Raw genomic sequence first — 25,262 nt, 5'->3', positions numbered from 1 at the left:
CTTTGATAGGTAGTCTAGGATCTAGATGACAGTCTGTCACTAGGACACATTTCCAGGTCGGTAAGAGTTGGCAGAGCTTATGCCCTGTTAGCATCATCTTCAAGAATCCAGGGTCATCTCCCACAGAGACAAATATTCTCATGAAATAAGTATTTTCTCCAGAGGAGTTTTTGTTTTAATATAATACCCAGCCTCTTACTCATGTACCAAACATGGTTTTTAAAAAAAGGAAGATGGAATTAGTTTATACTTCTCCAGGGTTTCTTATGGACATTTTGAGTGGCAAGCTTATGGAAAGCCTCAGAAACTAGGTCAAGGAGGTCCAAGAAAGAAAAATAGAGACAGGAAAATTGTTATCTGAGAGCTTCCCTGTTTCTACAAGTGGAGCTTCACAAAGAAGGGGCTGCTACGGTATCAGATGCCCATCAGTGACTTGGCAAGACAGAAGACTATAGAAAAAAATGGCCTAGAAACAGTGTAGCTCTAAGAAACTAGTCCTAGGCAAAAGGCCAGGCTCCATCCCTGTTCTACAATGCTTATCTTGTTAAGTTCCAGGTTGGTAAAGGTCATGTACACTTTTGGTTCACCAGAGCTTTCCTTACCTCTATCATCTGTCAACCAGCTCTTCCAATTCAGTAAGTGTCATAACTCCTTCTGCCATCTTATGGGACCACCAAAGGGGAAGACTAGGTATATAATACCAACTCAAACTTCTAAAGTGCCTTGAAGTATACAAAGCACTTTCTTCATAACAATCTGTGAAGCAAATGCTTTTCTATCCATTTTACAGATAAGAAAACTGAAGCTTAAAGAATTTTAAGTGAGTTGGCAGTGGTCAAACACCTAGCAAATATCAAAATCACACCCTGAGCCCCAGGGTCTGAGTCTAGTGTCATCTGTCACCACTAAACCTTAACGCGTCTCTAAAGGACCTTTTTCTTTACCTGGCCCTGGGTGGTACAGTGATCCTTAATACTCTAGGATGCTTGCCTATTTTATCTCTGCCCACATTGGGGGACACCAAAATGTTATATATGTGATATAGTTAATTGATTGATAGCAAGGGCTAAATATATTTCCTTCCTTTTTCTTCCCTCAGGTATTAAAGGGAAATTGAGTATAATTTTAATATTGTATGATCAGTCTATGATTCAACAGTATTTAGGGGTATACAGTCTCTGTTCAAGAGCCAAAGTTAGGAAGGACAAGAAAAATTCTGTCCTATTTCATGAAAAATAATTCCTGAGTTCTGCCACATTCAGGACTTTATCCAGCTTTAATCTATTCCCTTCAATGACAAACTAAGCTGTTAGAATATAAGAGAGTAACTAGTTCACTCATAGCCAAGTTAGCATGCTTGTAGTAACACTGCCAGGGACAGAACTAAGCAGGGGGCAGGAAGTTGAACATGGTGGTTCTAAACATGGGATCCAGTTTAAAGCCGGGACATACTATAGTATACTTCTCTCTACAGCACCTAAACGTCATTCCATTCATATTATGTTGTTATTTAGTCTTGCTCAGCCGTATCTGACTCTTTGTGACTCCTTTTAGGGTTTTCTTGGCAAAAATGCTGAAGTGGTTTACCATTTCCTCCTCCAGTTCATTTTACAGATGTAGAAACTGAGGCAAATAGGGTCAAGTGACTTGCCCAGGGTCATGTAGCTAGTAAATGTCTGAAGCCAGATTTGAATTTGAATCTTCCAGACTCTAGGCCCAGCACTCTATCCTCTATGTCACCTAGCTTCCTCTATTCCATTTAGATATTTGGAGTTTAATGAAAGTATGCTGAATGCACAAATGATATTAAAGACATATGCTGTTCAGATTGTATAATTTTATCTTCATGCCTGAGAAATATCACAGATTTCTTGAGAGCAAAAATCAACATGAGACAAGACTGTTAATCCTACTTATCATCCTTCAGTCTTGTCCTCTTCCTGCCTCTATTGGTAGTCATGACACACACAATGAAGGGTTACAGCCAGATTTCCTGAAGTTCCATTTAATACTTTAGGATGCTTGCCTATTTTATCTCTGCCCACATCAGGGGACGCCAACATGTTATATATGTGGTATATAATATATATATATATATATATGGTAAAATATATATATATAATATATATATATGTGGTAAAATAATGTTATTTGTATTTAATAATAATGGCTAGCATTTACATAATGTTTAAGGTTTACAATGTGCTTTAAGCTAATATTGTCTCACTGTATCCTCACAAGAAACCCAGGAAGTAGGTGCTATTGTTATCCCCATATTACAGATAAGGAAACTAAGGCACGTAGAGGTCAAGTTACTTGCCCAGGGTCATACAGCTTGTAAGTGTCTGAGGCTGGATTTGAACTTAGCATCGTCTGTTCTTCTCTGTGCCACCATTCAGAAAGGAGAATCTAAAAATGTTCCACCCAAGTGCATAGTTCAGTGAAGTCTGTCAAATATTCACACACCTCTCTATCCAAGAAAAATTTGGGGCTGAATCATTACTTAGCTGTCAGACTGTTTCAAGTATGCAATAAAGTGCTGCCAGGTTATTGGAGAGTTTAATCATGTACTAACCACTTAAATTTTTTATATTCCAAAAGCATCCATATCTTCCCTCTAAAGTTACATCTTTGCAATGTCCTTTGTCATTTGCTTGATTCCTTTAAGGAGTACTTTAAGGGGAAAATATCTTCCATAAATTAAAGAGAGCAATTTTATGAAAAAGCCACAAATAGTGCTTATTCCATTACTAATACTGAGAGCTCATTAAAACTCCAAATAGATGCCATTCATCACTATAATTCAAATAACTATTCTTTAGACCTGGCAAAGAATATTGAGAGCTTTCCATGTTCCTCTTGATGTCTCCGTGTACGAAGCCCTGTGGAGAAAAGAAGGTAGTTTAGAAATGGGTAAGAGTTACTTAGTGATTTGTTCATGATTGTTGGTGTTAGGGCTTATCTCAGGATGAAAAGGTACCTACCAAGCTCATGACCATCACTTTCATGCTCACACAGCCCACTGTCTCCATAGTTATTTTCCCCAGGTCTTTATTCCGCCCCCCATTCACAAGTTGTATCCATTTTGCAGGTACATGTAGCTAGGATAGATCTGCACTTAAATCAGGCAAACCATTATGTTGTTGGTCAGTTGTTCGGTCGTGTCTAACTCTTCATGACCCCATGGACCATGGCACGCCCGGGCCTTCTATACTCTACCATCTCCCGAATTCTGTCCAAGTTCATGTTCATTGCTTCCACTATCTATCCATCTCACCCTCTGCTGTCCCTTTCTCCTTTTGCCTTCAATCTTTCCCAACATCAGGGTCTTTTCCATTGGGTCCTGTTTTCCCATTAGGTGGTCAGCATGAATAGCTTATATTTGCATAGATTTTTAAGGTGTGTGCATTATTAACATAGATTATCTCAGGTGATCCTCACGACAACCCAGTAAAGTACAGATATTATTCTTCCCTTTTCATAGATGAGGTACCTGGAAGCTCAAAGAGATTAAGCGACTTGCTATAGTTGTAAGTCTAAGTGGAAGGTCCAAAATTCAAACCCAGATTTCCTGACTCCAACACTCTTTCCACAGCTACTCTGTCTCTCAAGTAAGTGAGTAAGGATTGTAGAGTCAATTTGGATTACAGCCTCATGCAGATTTCCTAGAATTATCTGTTTCAACTTAATTCCCTGAATAATTAATCTACCATGTACCAAGCATCGAGCTCCTCACATTTTTACTATGGCTCCCAAAATTCAAGTTACTATTTGGATATGTACAAGAAAAATCAGACATACCCATGGAGTGCTGTGGAAAATGTTTAGCAACTGTCAGGAATAACTTTTAAGTTAATTTGCATCATTAACCTTGGTACCATCTCTTTCTTAAGTCTAGATAGTAAATAAAACAATAAATCAATCCCTGATTTGTGGCATTTGCCAATCTCTAAGGCATAATCCCTGGAGCAGTTAGATGGTACAGTAGATAGAGTGCCTGGCCTGGAGTCAGGAAGAATCATCTTCCAGACTCCACATCTGGCCTCAGACACTTCCTGGCTATGTGACCCTGGGCAAATCATCTAACCCTATTTGCCTCATCTTCTTCATCTATGAAATGAGCTGGAGAGGAAATGATAAACCACTCCATCCTTGCCAAGAAAACCCCAAATGGGGCCATGAAAAGTCAGACACAACTGAAACCAGTGAACAACAACAAGGCCTAAATACTCACTCTGAAACTTTAACATTTGGCTCTTGGAAACTGGATCTCTGGTCCAGGCTGGCTCCAGCATAGCCCTTCTTATACCTTTCTAGCAGGAGATGGGTAAAGACCAGAACATCTCAAAATAAAGAATCCAAGATGAATGATGTTGATAACTGAGGCTAGTTCTATATGGTGGTCAGAACTGTTGATTGGTCCATGTTCCCGGGTGCCATAGTATCTCACTTAAATCCTATGAGCAGCAGGGTAAACTGAATTCAACAAATATTTATTAAACATTTACTATGTGTGAGATATTATACTCAGCACTACTTCCAGGTAGCAATAAGACTGTCCAGACAAGTCACTCAAACCAAACATAGCTAATTTTATAATGTGGTCCAGTTTAACCAGTGTTATTGTGCTAAGTTCTGAGCACACGATGAAAGGCAAAAAATACATTTGCCTCTACTATTCATAGTGAGTTCTTTTAACATTTCTGAGAAAGGCTCTACTATTCATAGTGAGCTCTTCTTTTTAACATTTGTGAGAAAGGCCAAAGTAATAAAATAATAATATTAAACCAATATGGATTTCTGAGAAGCTTAGATCCAACACATTATTGCTATGATTATTTACCTTTCACATTAAATTAATTTGGTGATGGTGATTTTTTTTCTTAGTGAATGCCTAACCAATAATGGAAATCACAATTATAAACTCTGAGATCTTTAAATATGATTTCTTTGACTATTTAAAGATCAAGATAATCCAGAGTGAATTCCCCTGTGATCTTCTCCTCCACTCTGCCCTCTAAGACATAATTGTATCAAAAGGAACCTAGTGAAGTTGATGTCTTCTTGTTCATTTGACTATCTTTGAAGACAAATTTTTCTTCCCTTATATACCCTTCATAATGTTCAGACAACCTCAGTTTTCATAATCAGTTCTTAAAAATAAGGGAATCTGGTCTTTAACCTAACCCTGAAACTGTAGTATGTGTGTGTGTATGTATCTCTGTATACTATCATAACAAGCATAGTCATATTTTTCATGTGGATTTTAGGTGGAAAAGACATTTTCTGAATATATTTCATTATAATCTGTTCCATTTAATTGGATTAAAAATATTTTAAAACTATTTTGTAGCCATTAATCTCTGCTAGAAGAGACAGTGTACCTTAATGGATAGAATTGGCCTTAAAGCCACGGAGACCTGGATTAAGTGTGATCCTAGACCAGTCACATAGCCACTCACTGTCCCCAAATAACTCTCTTAGACAGGCATTCTTAATTTTGGATTTATGAATTTTGGGGTTTTTTTTAGTATTTTGATCACTAGATTTTAATAAAGTTGATCTACTTTATAATACTATATATTTCATGCATTTGAAAATATCATCCTGAGAAGGCTTTACCAGAGTGCCAATACAATAAATTAGTAAAAGGCATTCCTAATCAGAAGTTTCCTATGCCATTGAAAACACAAATATAATCCCTGTTCCTATCCCTATAGCCTTTGCTACATCCATACCTGCAGTATTTAATTAAAAGAGATTACTTAAAAATCATGCTATTTCATAAATATTGAAAAGTGACACATGATATGTGTTTATCTAAGGTCCCAAGGCCAATCTGTAGCAGAGTTGGAACCCAAATGCCTGATTCTTTTTCTTTCCTTGGAATTGAATGTACCAAGAGCAATGCAGAAAAGAAATTTATGCAAAATCCCCTGGAAAAAGAAAATAAAAGCCTGATTCTCAAAAGGTTTGCTTGGCATATTTATCCAGGTAACTGTTACACACTGTCACCCACCAACTAAAATACCATGAACCCAACTTGCAAAGAATTTGAAAATTCTCATAAATGGATTGCACATAATGATGAGTAAAAGCATAGAGAAGTGAAGAGTTTTTACATACAGATGTTTACTGCCTTGAACCTTTTTCTTTCTAAACATAAAATTGTTACCGAACTTCAAGCCTAAACACATAGTACTTATTCTGCATTCAATTATTATATTTGTTGACAGACTATTTGCAACCCTGAATTTCCTCCAGTGAATTTAAATATTATTCTCATTGATTTTCTTGCAGGTTACTGGGGGTACGAAGAAATGCCTTGATTAGTCTCATAAAAAATTCCATTCCTTTATGTCAACATTAATTGACTTTATCTCATGGTGTCAATTTTTTCTCTCTTTTTTTGTAGGTGATGTCATTGTCTATATTAATGAAGTTTGTGTCCTTGGACATACTCATGCAGATGTAGTCAAACTCTTCCAGTCTGTTCCTATTGGTCAAAGTGTCAACTTGGTGTTGTGTCGTGGGTACCCTTTGCCCTTTGATCCCGAAGATCCTGTTAACAACATGGTGCCGCCTCTTGCAGTAATGGAGAGACCCCCTGTGGTGGTCAATGGAAGACATAACTATGAAACATATTTGGAATACATTTCTAGGACCTCCCAATCTGTTCCAGATGTAACGGATCGACCGCCTCATCCTTTGCACTCCATCCCAGCTGATGGTCAGCTTGATGGCACATTCCCGCCTCCCATTCATGATGATAATGTGTCAATGGCTTCTTCAGGAGCTACACAAGCTGAACTTATGACCTTAACCATTGTGAAAGGTGCCCAGGGCTTTGGCTTCACGATTGCAGACAGTCCTACTGGACAAAGGGTGAAGCAAATTCTAGACATTCAGGGATGCCCTGGCTTATGTGAAGGTGACCTCATCGTTGAGATCAACCAACAGAATGTACAGAACCTGAGCCATACAGAAGTCGTGGATATACTGAAGGAGTGTCCCATTGGAAGTGAGACTTCTTTGATTATCCATAGAGGAGGTAAGTCTAAAATATCAGCTCAATTATTGGAATCTGATTGTGGAAGGTATCAAAGTATCAGCCCTATTCTGGGTGAGGGGGTAATATAAAGAAAGTGATATCTGTGCAACGATGGTATATCTGAATTATGATGAAAATATATTTTACAGAGTGGAACACATACGGATAAGGGTCAGGCTAAAGAGAGAAAACAGTAAAAAGTAGAGTTTGAGGGAATTTTCTCTGTTTTGAAAATTATTTTGGATCAGGTAGACTTTTGTGGAATGACTTGGCCTGGGAACCTCCCTATCATATGGAATAATGTTTCTATAGAAAAATAGATTCAGTCTAAACTTAGCATGCCAAGAACATATGTACCCTGGTTGAAGCCTGGGCAACAATACAGGTAGTAACAGAGTCTACCTTCCCCATTCAATTCCTTCATGGCCTGGAGCAAGGGTGCAATTGAGGCAGGGGACAGAGATGGTGAAGACCAGCGGTGGGATTCTGAAGTGAGGAGCAAAATAAGGATTAGGGAAGGAAGTATATAGGAAGAGTTGGGCAGAGGATATTTGGAATGGATGATTAAAGGATAAGGAGGATTCCTGAGCTCTTAGGGCAGAGAAGAAGGAATAAGTACTGTGGAGCATGGGTGAGGAGTGGCAAACAGATTTTTCCTCCCTCTCTTTTCCTTCTCAGTAGTGACTAAATATAGCTGGTAAGACAGCAAGATTTGACTAGCTTCCCTCCTCTTGCATTGCTCCTGATGAGGAGAGGAGTGGGAGATGCAAAGGAAAGCCTGGTAGAAGAGGTATCTTAGTGACTTTCCTCCACGCATACTAACAAATGCACCGAGGGTGGGTGGACGGTAAGGACAAAAAAGGGACACTGGTAAATCAGGGACAGCTTATATATAGCATTAAAGTTAATGGAATTCATAAAGTCAGAATTTGCACAGAAAGGGCAGTTCCACACATTCCAAAAATTCCCAAAGAAGCTCAAGAGTGCAGGCCTAGAGAGAAATGTAATTAACTGAACCCTCATCCAGAAACTGTGCTCAGATCAGAGCTCACAGCTTTCAGTGGCCTTGGCTATCACCAGAACCCTAACGGGGCTGGAGTATCTGGATGTGTGTATGCCAGTGCACAGACATGAGAGGGAATGTTTCTTCCCCATGGTAGTCCTCAGGCTTTGTAGAAGACTTCCACATATGGTGGCATTTCAGTCTATCACCTTTCCCAAGCTTCCGCTGCTCCTTTCCCCAGAAGCCATCTCTTCAGATCCTCCCTGCCTCCTACCTTCCTTTTCCTTCATCTATCAGAGATTAAAGAATCATGAATCATTGAATCATCATTCTATGAGAACAGACCAGATTCTCTGGGTGATGGGCCAGGACACATTTTATGTGGTAATTGGGAAGAGGCTTTGCGAGCATCACTGTTAGACTTATGATGCAGAGTAACTGTTACTGCCCTACCCCAAAATGGCTAGGTATCTATTAGCCAACATCAAGAAAGGATCTAGAGTGAGGAGTTGATCTGGGTACCTCCTCCCCAATTCCCAGTCTTTTCCAGAAAATTATTGAGGATGGAAAACTGATGCCACAGCTACAATGTTTGGTGAGGATCTTACACACTAGGAAACCTTCTCATACAGTTTTGAGGGTACCTTTCTCTCCCAGTCCTGCTGGTGCTTCCGTGTCTGGTCTCTGGCTAAAAACCTTACATACTGGCAAATACTGGTTAGTGTATTTTGTATTCATGTTTCTGGAACTGCAAATGTCTGTGTCCTAAAGAAAACACTACTTTCTATCTGTCTTTTGAGAATAGGAAAGAATTGATGGAGTGATCTGAGCTGTTCACCTTGTGAGAGGTATTGGCTAATAAGGACACTGTCACCTGGCTTGATTAAGGTTCTCACCTGAGAGTGTAGTTCTAAGTCTTCTTTGTCAAGGAGAGATACCTAGAGAAAAAGATAATACCTTTTCTGGATGTATAACATGGTAGTCCTCATATGAAATCCTAACGAAGTTAAAGATGCCAAATGGAGACATGGGTTCTAGGCTTGACTGAGCTATGTGGGTAGAGTGATGGCCTTGAAATCAGAAAGACCAGAGTTTATGTCAGCACTTAGCACAGTGTCTGGCACATAGTAGGCACTTAATAAATGCTTGTTGATTGATTGATCCTGCCTCAGATACTTAATTAGCTGAGCCACCATAGACAAGTCATTTAACCTCTGAGCCTTAGCTTCTTCATTTGTGAAGCCAGAATAATAATAACACCTACCTCAGGTTTGTTGAGAGTATCAAAGGGGATACATGTAGTGTTTTGCAAACTCTAAAGCACTGCATATATGTGTGTGTGTGTGTGTGTGTGTTTGTGTGTGTGTGTGTTAGCTATTACTATTTTTCACTTAAAATACTCTGAGCCTCAGTTTCCTTACCTATAAAATGAAAAACTTAGACTAAATAATCCATAAGGTCCTCTCCAGATATAAAATTCCGTTCTATTGAATGGAATACAGTTAAGTTAAAAGTACCTGGATATGACCTTCCTCTTGCTGTTTTATGCAAATACTATATAATTCTCTCTGTAAGCTTTTTCCCCTGAAGCAGGTGGTACATTGTTGATTTTTTTTTGTTCTGAAAATTGAGCAACAACTCCTTAGCATTGACGAGCAATACTGTACAATAGAACTGCTATGTACCTGTACTAAGGAGGGAAATAAATTTTGAAAGGCAACAATTTTGTATTCGACCTTCTTAAGGGCTTGCTGCAAAATACCACCAAGAACATTACAATAAAACCTCAAATAGCATCTTTTTAATTTCTCCCATTGCTAGCTTAACACACTAAAACAGATGTTGTTTACTAATCAGTTATATAGATGAATATCCAGCGCCTCTTTATAAAGATCAAACATGAAAATCTATAATTATATTGGAATCATTTCCTATAATTGACTAGACATGACTTTGCTATCTATAAATTAGGCATTAGTATAAACAAATCTCTGCTTCAAAGTTTATTCATATATGAAGGAAAATGTCCAATTGATCTCTTTTGCAAGAGATGAAATATGAGAGAGAAATGATTACAGGGAAATCCATTATAATTATAATTTAACTTTCGGTATCATCTGATTTTTATTGTTGCTGATGTCATGAGTGCCTACAATTCACACTGACTTTCCCATAACTTGTAGTCATTTCTCAGAAATTTTCAAAAAACATTTCTATTGTTTGCCTTGAAACAAGCCCAGAAGAGTAGACCTAAGGTTGCTACTCAGGCTATTGTTAATAGTGAGGACCTTCTTTAGGTACATACATCTTTGAGAATACTCAGCAGTTGTTTAATTAAGGTTGTTCAACTTTAGGCAGCTTGGTTAGGATGAATCCTAAGACTCTGCTACATAGTTAAAAGGTGGACAAGTTTTATCTGGCTGGCAGGTATGATAATGGGGAACCCAGCAGATATACTTTGGCTTATTAAGTGGAGCTGGGAAGATATGATCTGAAGGCCCATGACAAGGCATATAAGTTTGGATTAAGTCAAACATGTATCAAAAGCCAGGTTGGAATATAGACTTGGGTCAAGACTTACCAAAGGAAAAAAAAACTGAGTAAGATTAAGGTGGAAAAAGAGGCTAAGAATTAATAAAAAATCATAGACATTTCATCTAGGAGAAACCTTAGAACTCATTCAGTCCAAATACCATTTTTTAAACAAATGGAGAAACTGAAGCCAAAAGAGGTAATGTGACTAGCCTATGGGTTATACAGATAGCAAGTAACAGAGATAGAATTCTGAGGTTTGCTGACTCCAAATCCAGGATTCTTTCATTGACATGCCACATAGCTCTGTCCTTGGTCCTGTCCTTTGTAAATTTTTCATCAGTGACTTGGATGCAGACCTAGTCAATTCTTATCAAATTTGAGGATGACACAAAGCTGAAAAAGATAGCTAGTATGTTGGATGACCAAATCAAGATCCTAAAAGATTTCAGAAGGCTAAAAATGATATAGAAATCTTTGAAAAATGAAGTTTAGTAGGAATAGATGGAAAGTCTTGTACTTTTTTATAAATCAGATGTGTAAGTAAGGAATGAAAGAAGATGTGGTTCATCAGAAAATGAAAAGGCTTTATTTCATTTCAAGTTGTGAGTCAACATGGTGGTCCAGCTGCCAAAAATGCTTAATGTAATCTTTAAGAGCGTTAATAGAAGTTTCCAGTTCAAGAGAAGTAATATTATTATTCCACACTGTCTAGACTATATCTGAGGTACTGGAGAACCAGATTTTCAGAGGAACATTGATGTACTGTAGTGAATTTAGAGGAGAGCAAAAAGGATGTTAAGGGTCCTTGAAACTATTTCATATGATTGAAATTTGAAAGGACTAAGAACGTTTAGCTGAATAAAACACTTATGGGGTATATAGGCAGCTAGATTTCATAGTGGCTGAAGCACTGGGGTTGAAGTTTTGAAGACGTGAATTTGTCCTGTCCCAGATTGTTATTAACTCTTTAATCCTGGGCAACAGTCCCCTCCTCTATAAAATGAGGATAATAATAGCACCTATCTCACAGGGTTTTGTAATATATGATAATATATGTAAATTGCTTTGCAAACCTTAAAGTGCTAAATAAATGTCAGTGATGATGATGATGATGATGATGATAACAATGATGATGACGGTGGTGATGGTAGTGGTAATGGTGATGGCGATGATGATGAAGATGATGATGGTGGTGGTGGTGATTATAGTGATGGTGATGGTAATGATAATGATAGTTGTCTTAACATACTAAAGGGTTATCAGGAAGTAACTTCAGAGAACATGACCAGAAACAATAGATAGAAAATATAGAAAGACAGATTTCAGCTCGATATAAAAATTTTGTGTTAGCATTGTTCAAAAGATAAAATGGCAAATCTCCTAGGCAACTATTACTAGCAGCGTTCATGCAGAGAGCAGGTGAGCAAGTGTCAGAGACATTGTAGAGATGATTCCTGCTCTGAGTATTAGATTAGAATAGGTCCCTTTTAACTCTAAAATTATGTGATACTTCAAACCAGTTCTTAACATTAATATGAGCTTATTTCAATAGCTAATATTTTAAACATTTTTATAATGCATTTCAATATAACCAATTCCCTTTGTAATCCTGTGTATTTTAGTTCATGTATTTAAAAATACTACTCTAAGGAAGGATCCATACACATCATGAGACTGACAAAATAGTCCATGACATGAAAAAAGTTAAAAATTCCTATTTGAAAACCCAAGAAAACAATATATACAATACCTGCAACAATGTTGACAGGAAGAACCCTCCAAAATCAAAATTGAATGTTGCTGAATTACATATAACCAGCACGGATTAAAGGGAGAGATAAAAGACACTTCCACCCTTTTTCAGAGATGGGAGGTCCACAAGTATTGTTCATTGTACACATTTTCAGACTTTTTTTTGATTTGTTGATCAGTTGTGGTTTTTTTCCCTTTTTGGATCAAAAATGCTATATTTATATGGGCTAGCTTTCTGGAAGGGAGAGATACGGGAGGAAACTATGATGCTGGAAAAAAGACATCAATAAAAACTTATTTTTAAAAATAACCCCCATTTTTGGACCCTTTCTTTTGCCCTTTCCCAAAATAATAAATGGCTGAATCTGTGGATAATTCCCTTGTGAAGGAAACACTGAGAATAAAGAAGGATTAAATAAGGGTATAATATAATGTTCTATAAACTGGAGAATAAAATTTAAAATTGACCAGAAAGGAATAAAATAAGAAAAAGAATGAAGCTATGAAAAACTTCTTGGGAAAGAGCATAAAAAATAATGTTACTTAAACTAAAAGGTTGGACCAGGAGGGAATTGATAGAGCAATTAACCAACAAGCATTTAGTAAGGACCCACTGAGCTATTGCTCAGTGATAAAGCACCGGGGATGTCCACGATAAAAGTCCCTGCCCTCAAGGACTTTGTCCTACACACTTAAGTCTTCAGGGAAAGAAAAGGTTTAAGAAAGAGAAATACATGAAAACAAAGAAAAATTAATGATATAAGTGATATCAAGGCATTTCGGATAAAGAAGATAAATAGAAGTAGAGGGAAGAGCTTGAGGATGTAGATTAGCATCAAAATATCCAAAACTAATTACACCAGCAGATTACTGATTTAAAAGACAAGGGGAACATTAGAAAAATGATGTAAAATATAAGCCTCACGATCATTAAGTTCAAAGGTATAAGAGGAAGACCGGTGTCATAGTATAATGCTGTTCCCAAAAGGAAAGTAGAAATTTTCAAGGAGGAAATTATAATAATGTGAAAGGGTTCACTGAGGTCTGGGAGGAAGAAGACCAAGAAATAGCCTTTGGCTTTGGTGTTAGGATGTCACTGATAACTTTCCAATGGGAAGTCAGATTGCAGTGGGTGAGGGAATTAAATTGATGATGGTCAAAATGAAGATAACAAATATAGATTGCTCTTTCAAGATTGTTAACGGTGAAAGGAATGGGAAAGATTGGGTAGTAATTCCATCATGTAGCAGCACTGAGAGAGAGCAGTGGAGACCCGAGGATGTTTTTAGACTAGGAGAGAGATGGAGATACTAAAAGCAACAGAGGAGATAAATGATGAAGCAGGTTCTTGGAAGCAAAGGATTCAGTCCAAAAGAAGTCATTAGTATGACTTTGTTTTTCAGTTCATTGACTCATTGATGTTAATGGAAGCATTATTTCTGTTGGCAATGTCAAGAGACAATTTCAGACTTGTCCCTAAATAATGAGAATAGCATTCATCTGAATCTACTCTGAATTTATGCATTATACTTAGGAAATTACTTCATTCTCCCTTTTATTGCTGTCTCCTCTTTATCCTTTTTTAAGATTAAATTAGATATTTTAACTAGGGTGCTTTTTAATCTCTGTGAGCCTCAGTTTCCTGATCTGTAAAAAGAGGTCAATAATAATAATAATATTACCTAACTCTCGGGAGTATTAGGAAGATCAATTAAGATAACATATATAAAAACAAACAGGAGTTGTTTTTGCTATCATAATGAACAAATGTTCTTTTTTGTTATTATCTACATCACTGAAACATTATTCCACGGGAGAATTTCCAAAAAGAAGCTCCTTTATAAGAACTGGAAGAGATTTGTCTTGACAAAGGAGGCCAAATTTAATTTGGTAGAATGCTGTGACCCTCTGGTGTGCAGTCATCCACATAACTTTCTATTATTTAGCATAATTCGGAGTCCTCATTTAGTCACATAGTTTGGTTAAAAAAGAACAAACTAGGCTTACAAATTTGTTATTTCAATCAAAAACACCTGTCAAAATTATACATTATGCTTGGCATGCAGAAGTGATGAAATATTTGCTAATGTATTGACTTTTAGATGTATCTATATCTCATACAGAAAAAAATAAATATACATTACCAGCTTCTGAGAGTTATCACAAGATAAAGAATACCTAACAATAAAATGCTACTAAAATAGTTTTGAGCCAGCTAGGTGGTACAATGGTTAGAGCTGCTGGGTCTGAAGTCAGGAATACGTGAGTTCAAATGTGGCCTTAGACTTTTATTACCTATGTGACCCTCAACAAGCCACTGTGTGGAACCTCTTTCTGGCTTTCTTCAGCTATAAAATAGGGACAATATTAGCCACCTTCCTCTCAAGGTTGTTATGAAGATTAAATGAGATGATATTTGTAAGGTGCCTAGCTCAGTGCCTGGGACATTATAGACCCTATAATTGCTAGCTATAATTATGATTATTTATTGTTATTATTAATGTAATCTGAAATAGATGATTCAGAAGGCACTTCGTGAACTTGTAGCTCCTGGGGTCATTATTACAAAACTATCAACTATATGCTTGCTCTTGTTCAGTTATTTTAGTTGTGTCTGACTCTTCGTGACCCCATTTAGGGTTTTCTTGGCAAAGATACTGGAGTGGTTTGTCCTATTCTTCTCCAGCTCATTTTACCAATGAGAAAACTGAGGCAAACAGGGTTGAGTGATTTGCCCAGGGTCACACAGCTAGTAAGTGTCTTGGGCTGGATTAGAACTCAGGAAGATGAGTCTTTCTGACTCCAGGCCTTACACTATCCATTGCGCCTCCTAGCTGCTCTTTATGCTAGAAACATACAAAAGTGCCAAGTAACAAAAATGCCCATTGATAGAATGCCAACAATAGGGCAAGGGAAAAGCAAAGCAAACCACAAAAATAAAGTTGTGGAAAAGCAAAAGAATACTCCATGAGCCGAGAAATTGCAAAGGCAGGTCAAGCAATGCATCCCATTCCCCTCAAAACATTAAGGATGTTTTTCCAGCACTCATTTTACTCCTTTTTTTGCCTTATAATTTTAAGCAAAATGCTAGTAATTGTTCTGTTCCCTTTGATAACATTGAGTCACAATTTTGTTGTTTTGCCAGAGAAAATGAATTGGAGGAGGGAGGGGTGGGGTGGAGCACACATGTGCTTTCTATAAACAAGCTTTTCCTACCCCTTCCCTGCCACTAAATTAACAGCTTATATTTACCATCTGACCTTTAAATCATTTTTTTATCTCATTAATAATAGCTCCCATTCCTTTAGCACTTTGCAGTTTGCACACGGTGGTTGTACTTTCTTCAGTAATGACTGTGTGTCGCAACGCCCATAGCGCCGTATAAAATAGGATGAAGTCAACTACATTTTTTTTTCAAATTAGAGAATATGAGGCTATAGACTTATGGAACATAAATTTCTACCAAAAAGGAGGAAGATAAATAATAGCAGCTATTAGGCCATATTAATGACATGAATGTTAATTGCCCTAAATTTGAAAAGGAATACATTATGTTTTTGCTGCACCCTACTACTTCATATTATTTCACAGTGTGGTGCTTTTATGGGGAATTTCATAGTGCCTTAGATAAATCAATTTTGCATTTTCAAATTTCTTTTTGGGGGGGGGAGGGAGGAGCAGCTTAAGCCAGGATTTCATCATTGTGAAAATTCCTTCTATTGATACAGATGGACAGCTTTTCCTTTAACTTATAGAGACTTTTCTGGGACATGGAAAAAAGTTAAGCAATTTGCCTCTGATCACTTAGTGGGTTTATATTAGAGGTGAGAATTGAACCAAGAGTTTCTTAATCCCAAATCTTGCTTTCTATCCCCTATGCTTCACTGCCTCTTGCATGGTTAGAATAGAGGAGTCTAATGATAATTTTAGAGTGTTTTGGTCCTCATATATGTGTGTGTGTGTGTGTGTGTGTAGATATAGATATATACATATGTATTTATGTATGTGTATATTTTTTCCTCCAAAAAAAGTGAGCTCTTTGAGGACATACACTTTTATTTTTCTTGAATGGCACATAGTAAATAGTTCTTAAATATCCGCGGATTGAATTTTCACTAAAATCTTGGAATAGTGTTTAATTATGACAATTCACATGTTTATAGTGCACCACAGTTTACAAAGGGCTTGCCCCGTAGTAGTCCTGTTAGGAGGACAGGTGGTCGCTAGATGACATAGTGGAAAGAAGACTGGACTTGGAGTCAGGAAGACCTGAGTTTGAATCCTGCCTCAGAGTCTTATTGGCTGTATGACCTGGAGGGGTCATTTAAATTCTCTCAAGCTCACTTTCCTCATTTGTAAGATGGGGATGATAAATAATAGCATCTACTCCACAGGGACTGTTGTAAGGCTAAATGAGAAAATACATGTAAAGCATTTTGCAAACTTTGAAGTACTATATGAATGCTAGCTGGTATTGTTATTGTCGCTATGAGTGTTATGAGTATCATTTCCTCTATTCTGCACACGGGGAAAGTGAGACTTAGAAAAATTAAATGATTTGCCCAAAGTTGCACAAGTAGTATGTAACATGGTCCAGATTCAGACAAAGATCTCCTAATTAGAAATTTGCTATTTTTTCCCACCATGTGTTTTCTTTCTTAAAGAAAGTAGACCTAGAAGAAGCTTTCATTAAATGGCTGCTGGACTGACATTGAGTGTTATGGTTTACCTTGATATAAAGAGAGCTAATGCAAGTGGTTGGAGGTTTCTATAATACATATTTTGTTCCTCTGTAAGGAAGGATTTTTTAGCAATGAGTATTGTCTGGAGAGGGAAGCTAGGTGATAGAGTGTTGGGTTTCCTGAATTCAAATATGACTATAGATACTTACTAGGTATGTAACTCTGGGCAAGTCACTTAACCCTACTTGCCTCAGTTTCCTCATCTGTTAAATGAGCTGGAGAAGGAAGTGTCAAACTGCTCTAGTATCTTTACCAAGAAAACCCCAAATAGGATCATAAAGAGTCAGACACAACTGAAAGACAAGTCAACAACAACAACAACAACAACAAACAAACGAAGCCATCTAGAGGGCTGCCTGAAGAGATAGTGAGGTCACCATCACTGAGGGTCTTCAAGCAGAGACTGAATAGTGAGATGTTAGGAATGTTGTAAGAGAGATTAGAGCTATAAGTGAGGATTGGATTTGGTCCCTTTCATCTCTGAGAATCTGTGGAAGCCTTATAGTGTTTAACAGAAATTTCGCATCTGTGGTATCACATTTCTTGTAAATCTAACATGTTAACTTACCAAACTTAGTTTGCAATTATTACTATTGCTTGTATTACAGACTATCCTGTACTTCATGTAAGAATTCTACACCTGTAGTCATGAACCCCTCAGCTGTTAGCTAGAAAGTCAGTCATTTAGCTGAACTTTACTATCTTCCAAAAGAATATTCCTGATAGATGCTCCTAAAGCTGGAATTTATTTAGGACATGGCTTTTAACAGCATCTTTAACAGCATTTTAATACAGCATCTTAAAAACTCACTCTGACATCTTTCCTGATTATATATATAGCCAGGCTTTTGGTCTTGTGTTATTTTTACATGGTGTAATTGAAAAGTATCCACTAACTAAAGAAGGTTGGGTAGGCTCCAGTAGGATTAAAAATCCATTTGTACTTTACTCTAGCTTATTGACCCCGACAATAAATACAAATATGAGCTCATCTTGTGTAAGATCCTCTCTAGGATGCCTCCTCAACTCAGCACTCATATGTTTGCAAGTTAGAATAGCCTCAGGTCCTGAAACTATACCTCATAAACCCCCATTGGTGAGCTTCCACTCAATAGTCAGCCAGTAAACACAATTTACTGAGAGCAAAAGTCTTTATTAAGATGGGATTATAAGTACAATAGCCATAAAATATCCCCCTTCCCCAATCCTAAAATACCTCAAATCTATGGGAAGAGTGGAATCAAATTTTGAGTACAGTGGTACGTATGTAGGGAACACATATATCCAAAACAATTCATGCCTCTTGTACTATGGGACCTCAGTATCCTATTTCTCCTTGTGCAGTCCTCATCCTACTACTCTCAGGATGCAGCATTTCTTAGTTGCTCACCTGGGTTCTCAGTTTGTTTCTTCTCCACAGCTGAACTCTTGAATACCAGAGCTAATTCTCTGTTGATTTCCTCTTTACATAGGACTTTGACTTCCTTCACACTACCTGGCTTGTCACTAGCAATCCTAGCCTGACCTGTTTTCTGGCACCTTCCAGGAAATGAACTGAAATTCACTTTCACTTACTTTGTTAGCATCTTTAAGTGGCTGATTAAGTCTATATCTGACCAAGACCGTAACTTAACCCAGTGCCACTCCCCACCCTGCTGCCCCTCTCACCAAAGGGACCCAGAACACCTTTGTTACACACCTTTAACACTTACTGCACAATATAGCAATCCATATTTTAAAATTAGAACCAAGGATCATGCACTTAAATTAAAATGCTAGGTCACTTTTAATGTCAATAGAACATGCCCCATACATATGCTCCGGTGTAAATCCCAACTCATAGAAAAAGCACATAAAAGATGAAATGGGAGGATCACTGAATCATAGATTTAGAGCCAGATGTTACCTTAGGAGCCATTCAGTCCTAACTTCTCATTTTTCAGATGAGGTATTTGAGGCCCAGAGAAGAAATGACTTCCCCAAGGTCATATAGTTAGAACCTAGGCCCTCCAACTACAAATCCACTGTGCCATGCAGTCTTTTTAAGTTTCCTTTTTATGGACTTATTAAAACAAATATGTATTGATATGAGAGGAACAAAATAGAGAGCTGTATATAAAACTGCACGCTTCTGTTATTTTGTTTTAAGTGTATATTAAATTTAACAAGGTAGTAACAAAATCTCTGTTTGTGATCCCTTCCAGATTTTTGTTTTGTTCTTTGTATATTTTTAATGTTTAGTTGATACTCCTTTCTCTTTGGCTTCTCTATCACTAGCTATTAATCCAACTAATCCACTAATTGAGAGCAATAGAACCCCTCCTTATGAAAAATAATTCTTCAGTTGTTCATTTTTTTAGCTATGTTGGATTCTTTGTGACTCCCATTTGGTGTTTTCTTGGCAGATACTGGAGTGGTTTGTCATTTTCTTCTCCATTTCATTTTACAGATGAGGAAACTGAGGCAAACAGGGTTAAGTGACTTGCCAGGGTCACACAGCTAATAAGTGTTTGAGGCCAGCTTTGAACTCAAGAACTTGAGTCTTCCTGATTCCGGGCCCAGCACTCTATACACTGTGTGACTTAGCTATCAAAAATAATTATAGTCCAGCAAAATAAATCAACCTATTAGCCATGTCTGAAAATGTTGATCCCATTATATATCTCTACTCTACCACTTCTCTGCCAGGAAGAAAGAGGCATATAGCATACTTCATCATTCTTCTTAAGTCGTAATTGCTCACTGTATTTATTGGAGTTCAGAAGCCTTTCAAAGTTGTTTTCTTATTATGTTAATTGTATAAATTGTTTTCCTGGTTCTGCTAATTTCACTCTGCATTGGTTCACTCAAGTGTTCTCAAGTTTCTCAGAATCTTTCATATTTGTCATTTCTAATGACCCAATAATATTTGATCACATGCATATACCCTGGTTTGTTCAGCAGCTTCCCAACTGATAAGCATCTACTTTGTTTTCCACATTTTGTCACAATAAAAATTGCTACTATGAGTATTTTTTGTAACCGTGGGTCCTTTCCCTCTGTTATTGACCTCTTTGGGGACACACTTCTCATAGTGGTGTCGTTGTACCAAAAGGTATGTGCAGCTTAGTGCCTTCATAGATATAGCATCCAATTATTTTCCAGAATGGTTTGACTGATTTAGATCTCTATCAGTACTGCATGGGTGTGCCAATCTTCCCAAAGCCACTCCAACAATTATTCCTTTTATCTTTTGCCATCTTTGAAAGTATAACAGGTGTGACATTGGACATCAGATTTATTTTAATTTGTAAGTTTCTTATTATTGGTGTTTTGCATGATTTTTTAATGACTGTTGATAGTGTGGTGAAAATAGGAGCTTCTATGGCCATTAGCATATGTTTCTCATTCTCATGTTTTTCAAAAGTCAAAACAAGCAGAGCCCCCTTATTAAGAAAGCCAACAACAAAGGATTATCACCCTACATGTTTATGTAGACATATTGGAAGTATTTTATTATAATTAGTTCTTCGGTAAAATATCAACAAGTCTTTTAGCACCTTATTTTTAAATGGGGAAAAACCAATTCATCTGAATTACAAGGTTATTTTATACTTAAATGCCTGATAACATGCCCGTAATATTTATGTTGCCTCTACTTCTGGGATTGGCTGTTCAACTAGAGAAATAAGTCAAAGGTGACTATTTTGAATTGTGATCCCTAGTTTCCTCTGTTCTTTTGAAAATTAAAATTTGATCCTCAGCATATTAATCACTTCTTTGAAAAGTCATAATTAATCCACTGAAGAAGAGAGAATATGTATTCCAGATCAGAACATCTTAACAATTTCTGTGTAATGGATCCTATTGACAGTCTGGTGAAGCCTATAGACTCCTCAGAATAATGTTTTTAAAAACAGAAAATAAAATAGATAGGATCACAAAGGAAACTGATTATATTGAAATGCAGTTATCAAAATATTTAAAAAACAAAATAATTCTTGGACCCCAGGTGAAGAACCCCTATTCTAGATTAAACTAGTCTGGTTCACCCTGTGTCCTTGAGGAAATATATGATAATGAGTATTGCTATTCACTATATATGCCAGTATTTAACTCAGTAACAATGGTAAGATAATAGATGACTAGCTATTAAGCTTATTTTCAGTCTTGACTCTGGCTAGAGTAGAAAATAGCTAGAATAAAGAATTAAAACATGCAAGTCCATTTCCCTTTATGAAATCTATTTAAAGCACAGATTTTCTGAATCTAGACAAATGTATTTTTCATTAATTTAAAATTTATTTAGTGCCTATCATGTGCAGAGAAATTTTCTATGAATTAATTAACCACCTAAGTCATAAGTTCCCAAAGTGGGTGATACCATCCCCTGGGGGGCAATGGAATGATCCAGGGAGTGGTAGTAGCCTTGGGTGTAATTGGGGTTCATTCACTAAAAATAAGGGGGCAGTGGAAGCATAAGGAAAGAAGAAAAAATAAGAAAATTTTGAAAAAAAATTCATACATATTTCATCTGTTGTGTAAAAGAGTTAAAGTCCTAGCGATTACATTATTTTCTAAATAAACACACAAAATACAAGTTATAACCTATCAGTGGTCAAGTCTGCCAACAAGTCTTAACAAATAAGTGTTGGCAGGTAAGTGTGTCATGTATTGTCAGGAAGTCCAGCATGTATCAGCAGGAGTATGTGGGTATAATGACTTGTTTACAATATGATACTATATGGTTACATGACACAATATTGCATCATCAAAATTTCAATGCAGGGAAAAAAACACAGATTTACAATAAATTATTAAATTTAAGATGTGTCATTTTTTCTTAAAAATATTTTTTCAAATGATGCAAATTTAAAAAAAAAACACTTAAAAAGTTAAAGAAAGTAGATTTCCAAGGGGGCACTGAGTAATTTTTTTAAGAGGAGTGGTAGACCAAATAAGTTTGGAAACCTCTGACCTAACTTTATAAATATATACTATGATTTCATATATGACATCACCATAAATTGACTGGATACCAGAATTCTAGGTAAGTACAAAATCACAGAATTTCAGAGTCATAAAAAAACTCAGATAGTCATCTAGCTCAACCCAGACCTAAGCAGGAATCCCTCTACAATACCCCAACAATCCATCATCCAGCTTCTACTTAAAATCCCCCAGTGAAGGAAATCCTACTGCTTCCTAAGGTAGCCCATTCCACTTTTGGAAATCTACTTTTTCTCACCTTCCACCCACTATTCTCTATTTCTCCATAAGGGATCAACCAAAGCAAGTCACTTCTACTTGAAAGCCCTTCACATTCAAAGACAACTTTAAGGTGTCTCTCCCAGTCTCCTTCATAGGCATGCATATTTCTATTCTTCAGTCTGAATATCCCAAAATCCTTCCACTGATGTTCCTATGGTACGGTCTTCACTCTTCCCACCATCTTGGTTTTTGTCATCTAGAGAGTCTGCAATTTGTCAACATTGCTCCTACAATGTGACAGTGAGGACTGAACACAGGATTCCAGATGGAGTCTGAAAAGGACTGCCTCCTCCTGTGTCTGGAACAGCCTGCCTCTCTTAATGCAGCCTATGGCCCCCATCCCATATCACTGTTGGTTCATTTGGAACTTTCAGCCTGCTGAAATGCCCAGACATTGTTCACCTACCTGTGCCTTCCCCAATTTTAATTTGTAAAGCTGATCATTTAAACACCCCCTATAGTATTGTACCTGTATCCTAATTAAAATTCACATTGTTCTATTATGTAGCTTGTTTTTATTTTTTTATATTTATTTTATTTTTTTCCATTATGTAACTTATTTTTCTAGCTGGAAAATGATCCTTTCTCATCTCTGACTCTCCCTTTTAGTTTTATATCATCCATAAATTTTCCAGTCTTGCCATCTATGCTTTCATCTAAGTCATTGATAAAAATAGTAAAAGGCGGATCCCTGTGATACTCCATCAGAGACCAAGTAAATATCAAACAGGTAGTAGCTTTGTTTCAGATTCTGCCATTCTCCTAGCTCAGACTCTACCTAAACATAACATCACATAGTCTATATTTCTCCAATTTGACCATAAGAATTGTATGAGAAACTTTGTCAAATTTGGAATATGTGCCTTTGCAATGGAATGAAGGACAGGGACTATTTGATTTTTATATCCCAAACATGTTTGTAGTACTTGTACATAGTAAGTAAATAATAAAAGCTTATTGAATGAATGAATGGATAACTTTTTCCTCATTTGATAGGTGAGGAAAGTACAAATTAGGAAAGTTAAGTAACTTGGTGTCCTTACACACATACTAAGTGTCTGAAGCAGGATTCAAATTTGGGTCTTCCTGACTCCTGTTTCAGCCATATTGACTCTCATGAATGAATGAAATACTTTGCTGAAATCTCTCAGCATCCTCCTGACCTGTTAGCTAACTGAGGCAGCATGTGTAAAGCCCTTTTCAAAACTTAGAGTATTATCTAACTATTATTACATTATCTACATTATCTAACTGTTGGTGGTAATAGCAGTAGTAGCCTAGTTGCTTGGTCAGAAAAGGAAGAGAGATTAGTTTTATGTGGTCTCTTCTTGAAGAAGGCATTCTGGCTCATAAACTAGTATTTAATAACATGTCCATGGTCTTTCCAGGAATCAAAAGCAAGCTAACTAGTTTATATTTGGTGACATCTTCCATTTAAAAAAATCAGGGCATAGCTCTTCCCTAGACTTGGAATATTTCTCTCATTCTCCAAATCATCCCTAGCAGTTAGAGTTCATCTGAAGAACAGCTAATGAGTCCATTGAGTTATGTCTCTGTCCACTAATTAGCCTCAAGTTGAGGTGTGTGATATTGGACAAATTGTTCTCTGAACCTCAGTCTCCTTATCTGAAAAAAAGGAAGAATTTGGCCTTGATGATTCTCCAAAGTCCTTTCCAACTCAGAGGAAAGTGGGGGCAGTTAGGTAGCACAGTGGCTAGAGTGCTGGACCTGTCAGGAAGACCTGAGTTCAAATCTGGCCTCAGACACTTATTAGCTGGGTGACTCTGGGCAAATCATTTAACCATTTGCCTCAGTTTCCTTACCTATAAAATGAGCTGGAGAAAGAAATGGCAAACTGCTCCAGTAACTTTGCCAAGAAAACCCCAGATAGGGTCACAAAGAGTTGGACATGACAGAAACGACTGATTGAACAACAAGGAAAGTGAAGAAAGCAATTATAGAATAAGGAAATTCACAGTTAGCAAGCTGGAGGCAGGTCCTGCCAGTCACCTTCTCTCTCTTTCTCTATTGATATTAATAGTCCTCCCAAGAGCATGAGAAGTGCAGGGAAGTTCTCCCCTAGGGAGTTTTTTGTTGTGCAGTTAATTAAGGGGGAAAGTGGGGAACAGGGATATTAGAAATCCTTTCTGCTATTTTTTTCTCAAAAATCTAGAATATAAAATCAGTCTTTGAAAAAGATAGACAATCACTACTAGTAATAACTAGATTATTGCTCCTCCTGCTGCTACTACTACTACCAGGTAACACCTATGAAGCACTCTTGAGATTTGCAAAACGTATTTGTTATCTCATTCGGTTCCAGTCAAGCATTTAAATTGATTTTCCCTAAAAAGTTGTTCAGACAGAACTGACTTACTTTCCTCAGGCTAAAAAACTCCAGTAAAGGCAACTTTTAAAATTTGCTATCCAGCTATTGCCAACTGTTCAAACAATTGCTTCCATCCATGAGAATGCAATTCATGTTTTAAAAAAGATGAGAAATGGTGCTTGTCACCACTGCCCTCTAAAGATGGGAAACATTTTCATTCTTAGGCTATAAAAATTATATTCTCTCACTCCCTTTCTCTCAATTCCCCCATCCTATGTCTGGAAGTATTTTACAATGCAAAACACATTTAGAAGCATCTCTCTCTACACCTACAGACCTTACCTCTCCAATTAAAAATAACTAAAACAGTTGCTCTTTTCAGACATGTGGAAGAAATTAATTTCATGAGTGTGGAGCATAAATGCAAAAGGTTAAGCTTTCTTTGAAGAAGGAAAAAAAACACAATTTCTGTTAAAAATCTGTTACATTTTATTTCATGGTTTAATTTTTTAAGCAGTTTGATTTTTTTTTTCAGAACAGGAGGAGGCAAGACAGGGGCCCAACTAGAGGAGAAAAGGTTTGCCCCCCTTTAAGAAATCT

At 37.0% G+C, this 25,262-nt stretch overlaps 1 protein-coding gene across 1 annotated transcript in view; it reads left to right on the top strand.

Moving 5' to 3' along the window:
* The window catches only part of LOC118851095 (membrane-associated guanylate kinase, WW and PDZ domain-containing protein 2-like), a 389,772-nt gene that overhangs the window by 88,072 nt on the left and 276,438 nt on the right, over positions 1-25,262 (top strand). The window contains exon 5 of the mRNA XM_036760647.1: positions 6,416-7,051. Coding sequence (XP_036616542.1) covers positions 6,416-7,051 — 636 coding nt within the window. The remainder of the gene's footprint in view (positions 1-6,415; positions 7,052-25,262) is intronic.

Source organism: Trichosurus vulpecula, chromosome 5 (assembly GCF_011100635.1).
Source record: "Trichosurus vulpecula isolate mTriVul1 chromosome 5, mTriVul1.pri, whole genome shotgun sequence".
NCBI classification, from domain to species: Eukaryota; Metazoa; Chordata; class Mammalia; order Diprotodontia; family Phalangeridae; genus Trichosurus; species Trichosurus vulpecula.
Note: the sequence above shows the minus strand (reverse complement) of the source record. Positions and strands in the feature narration are given on the sequence as shown.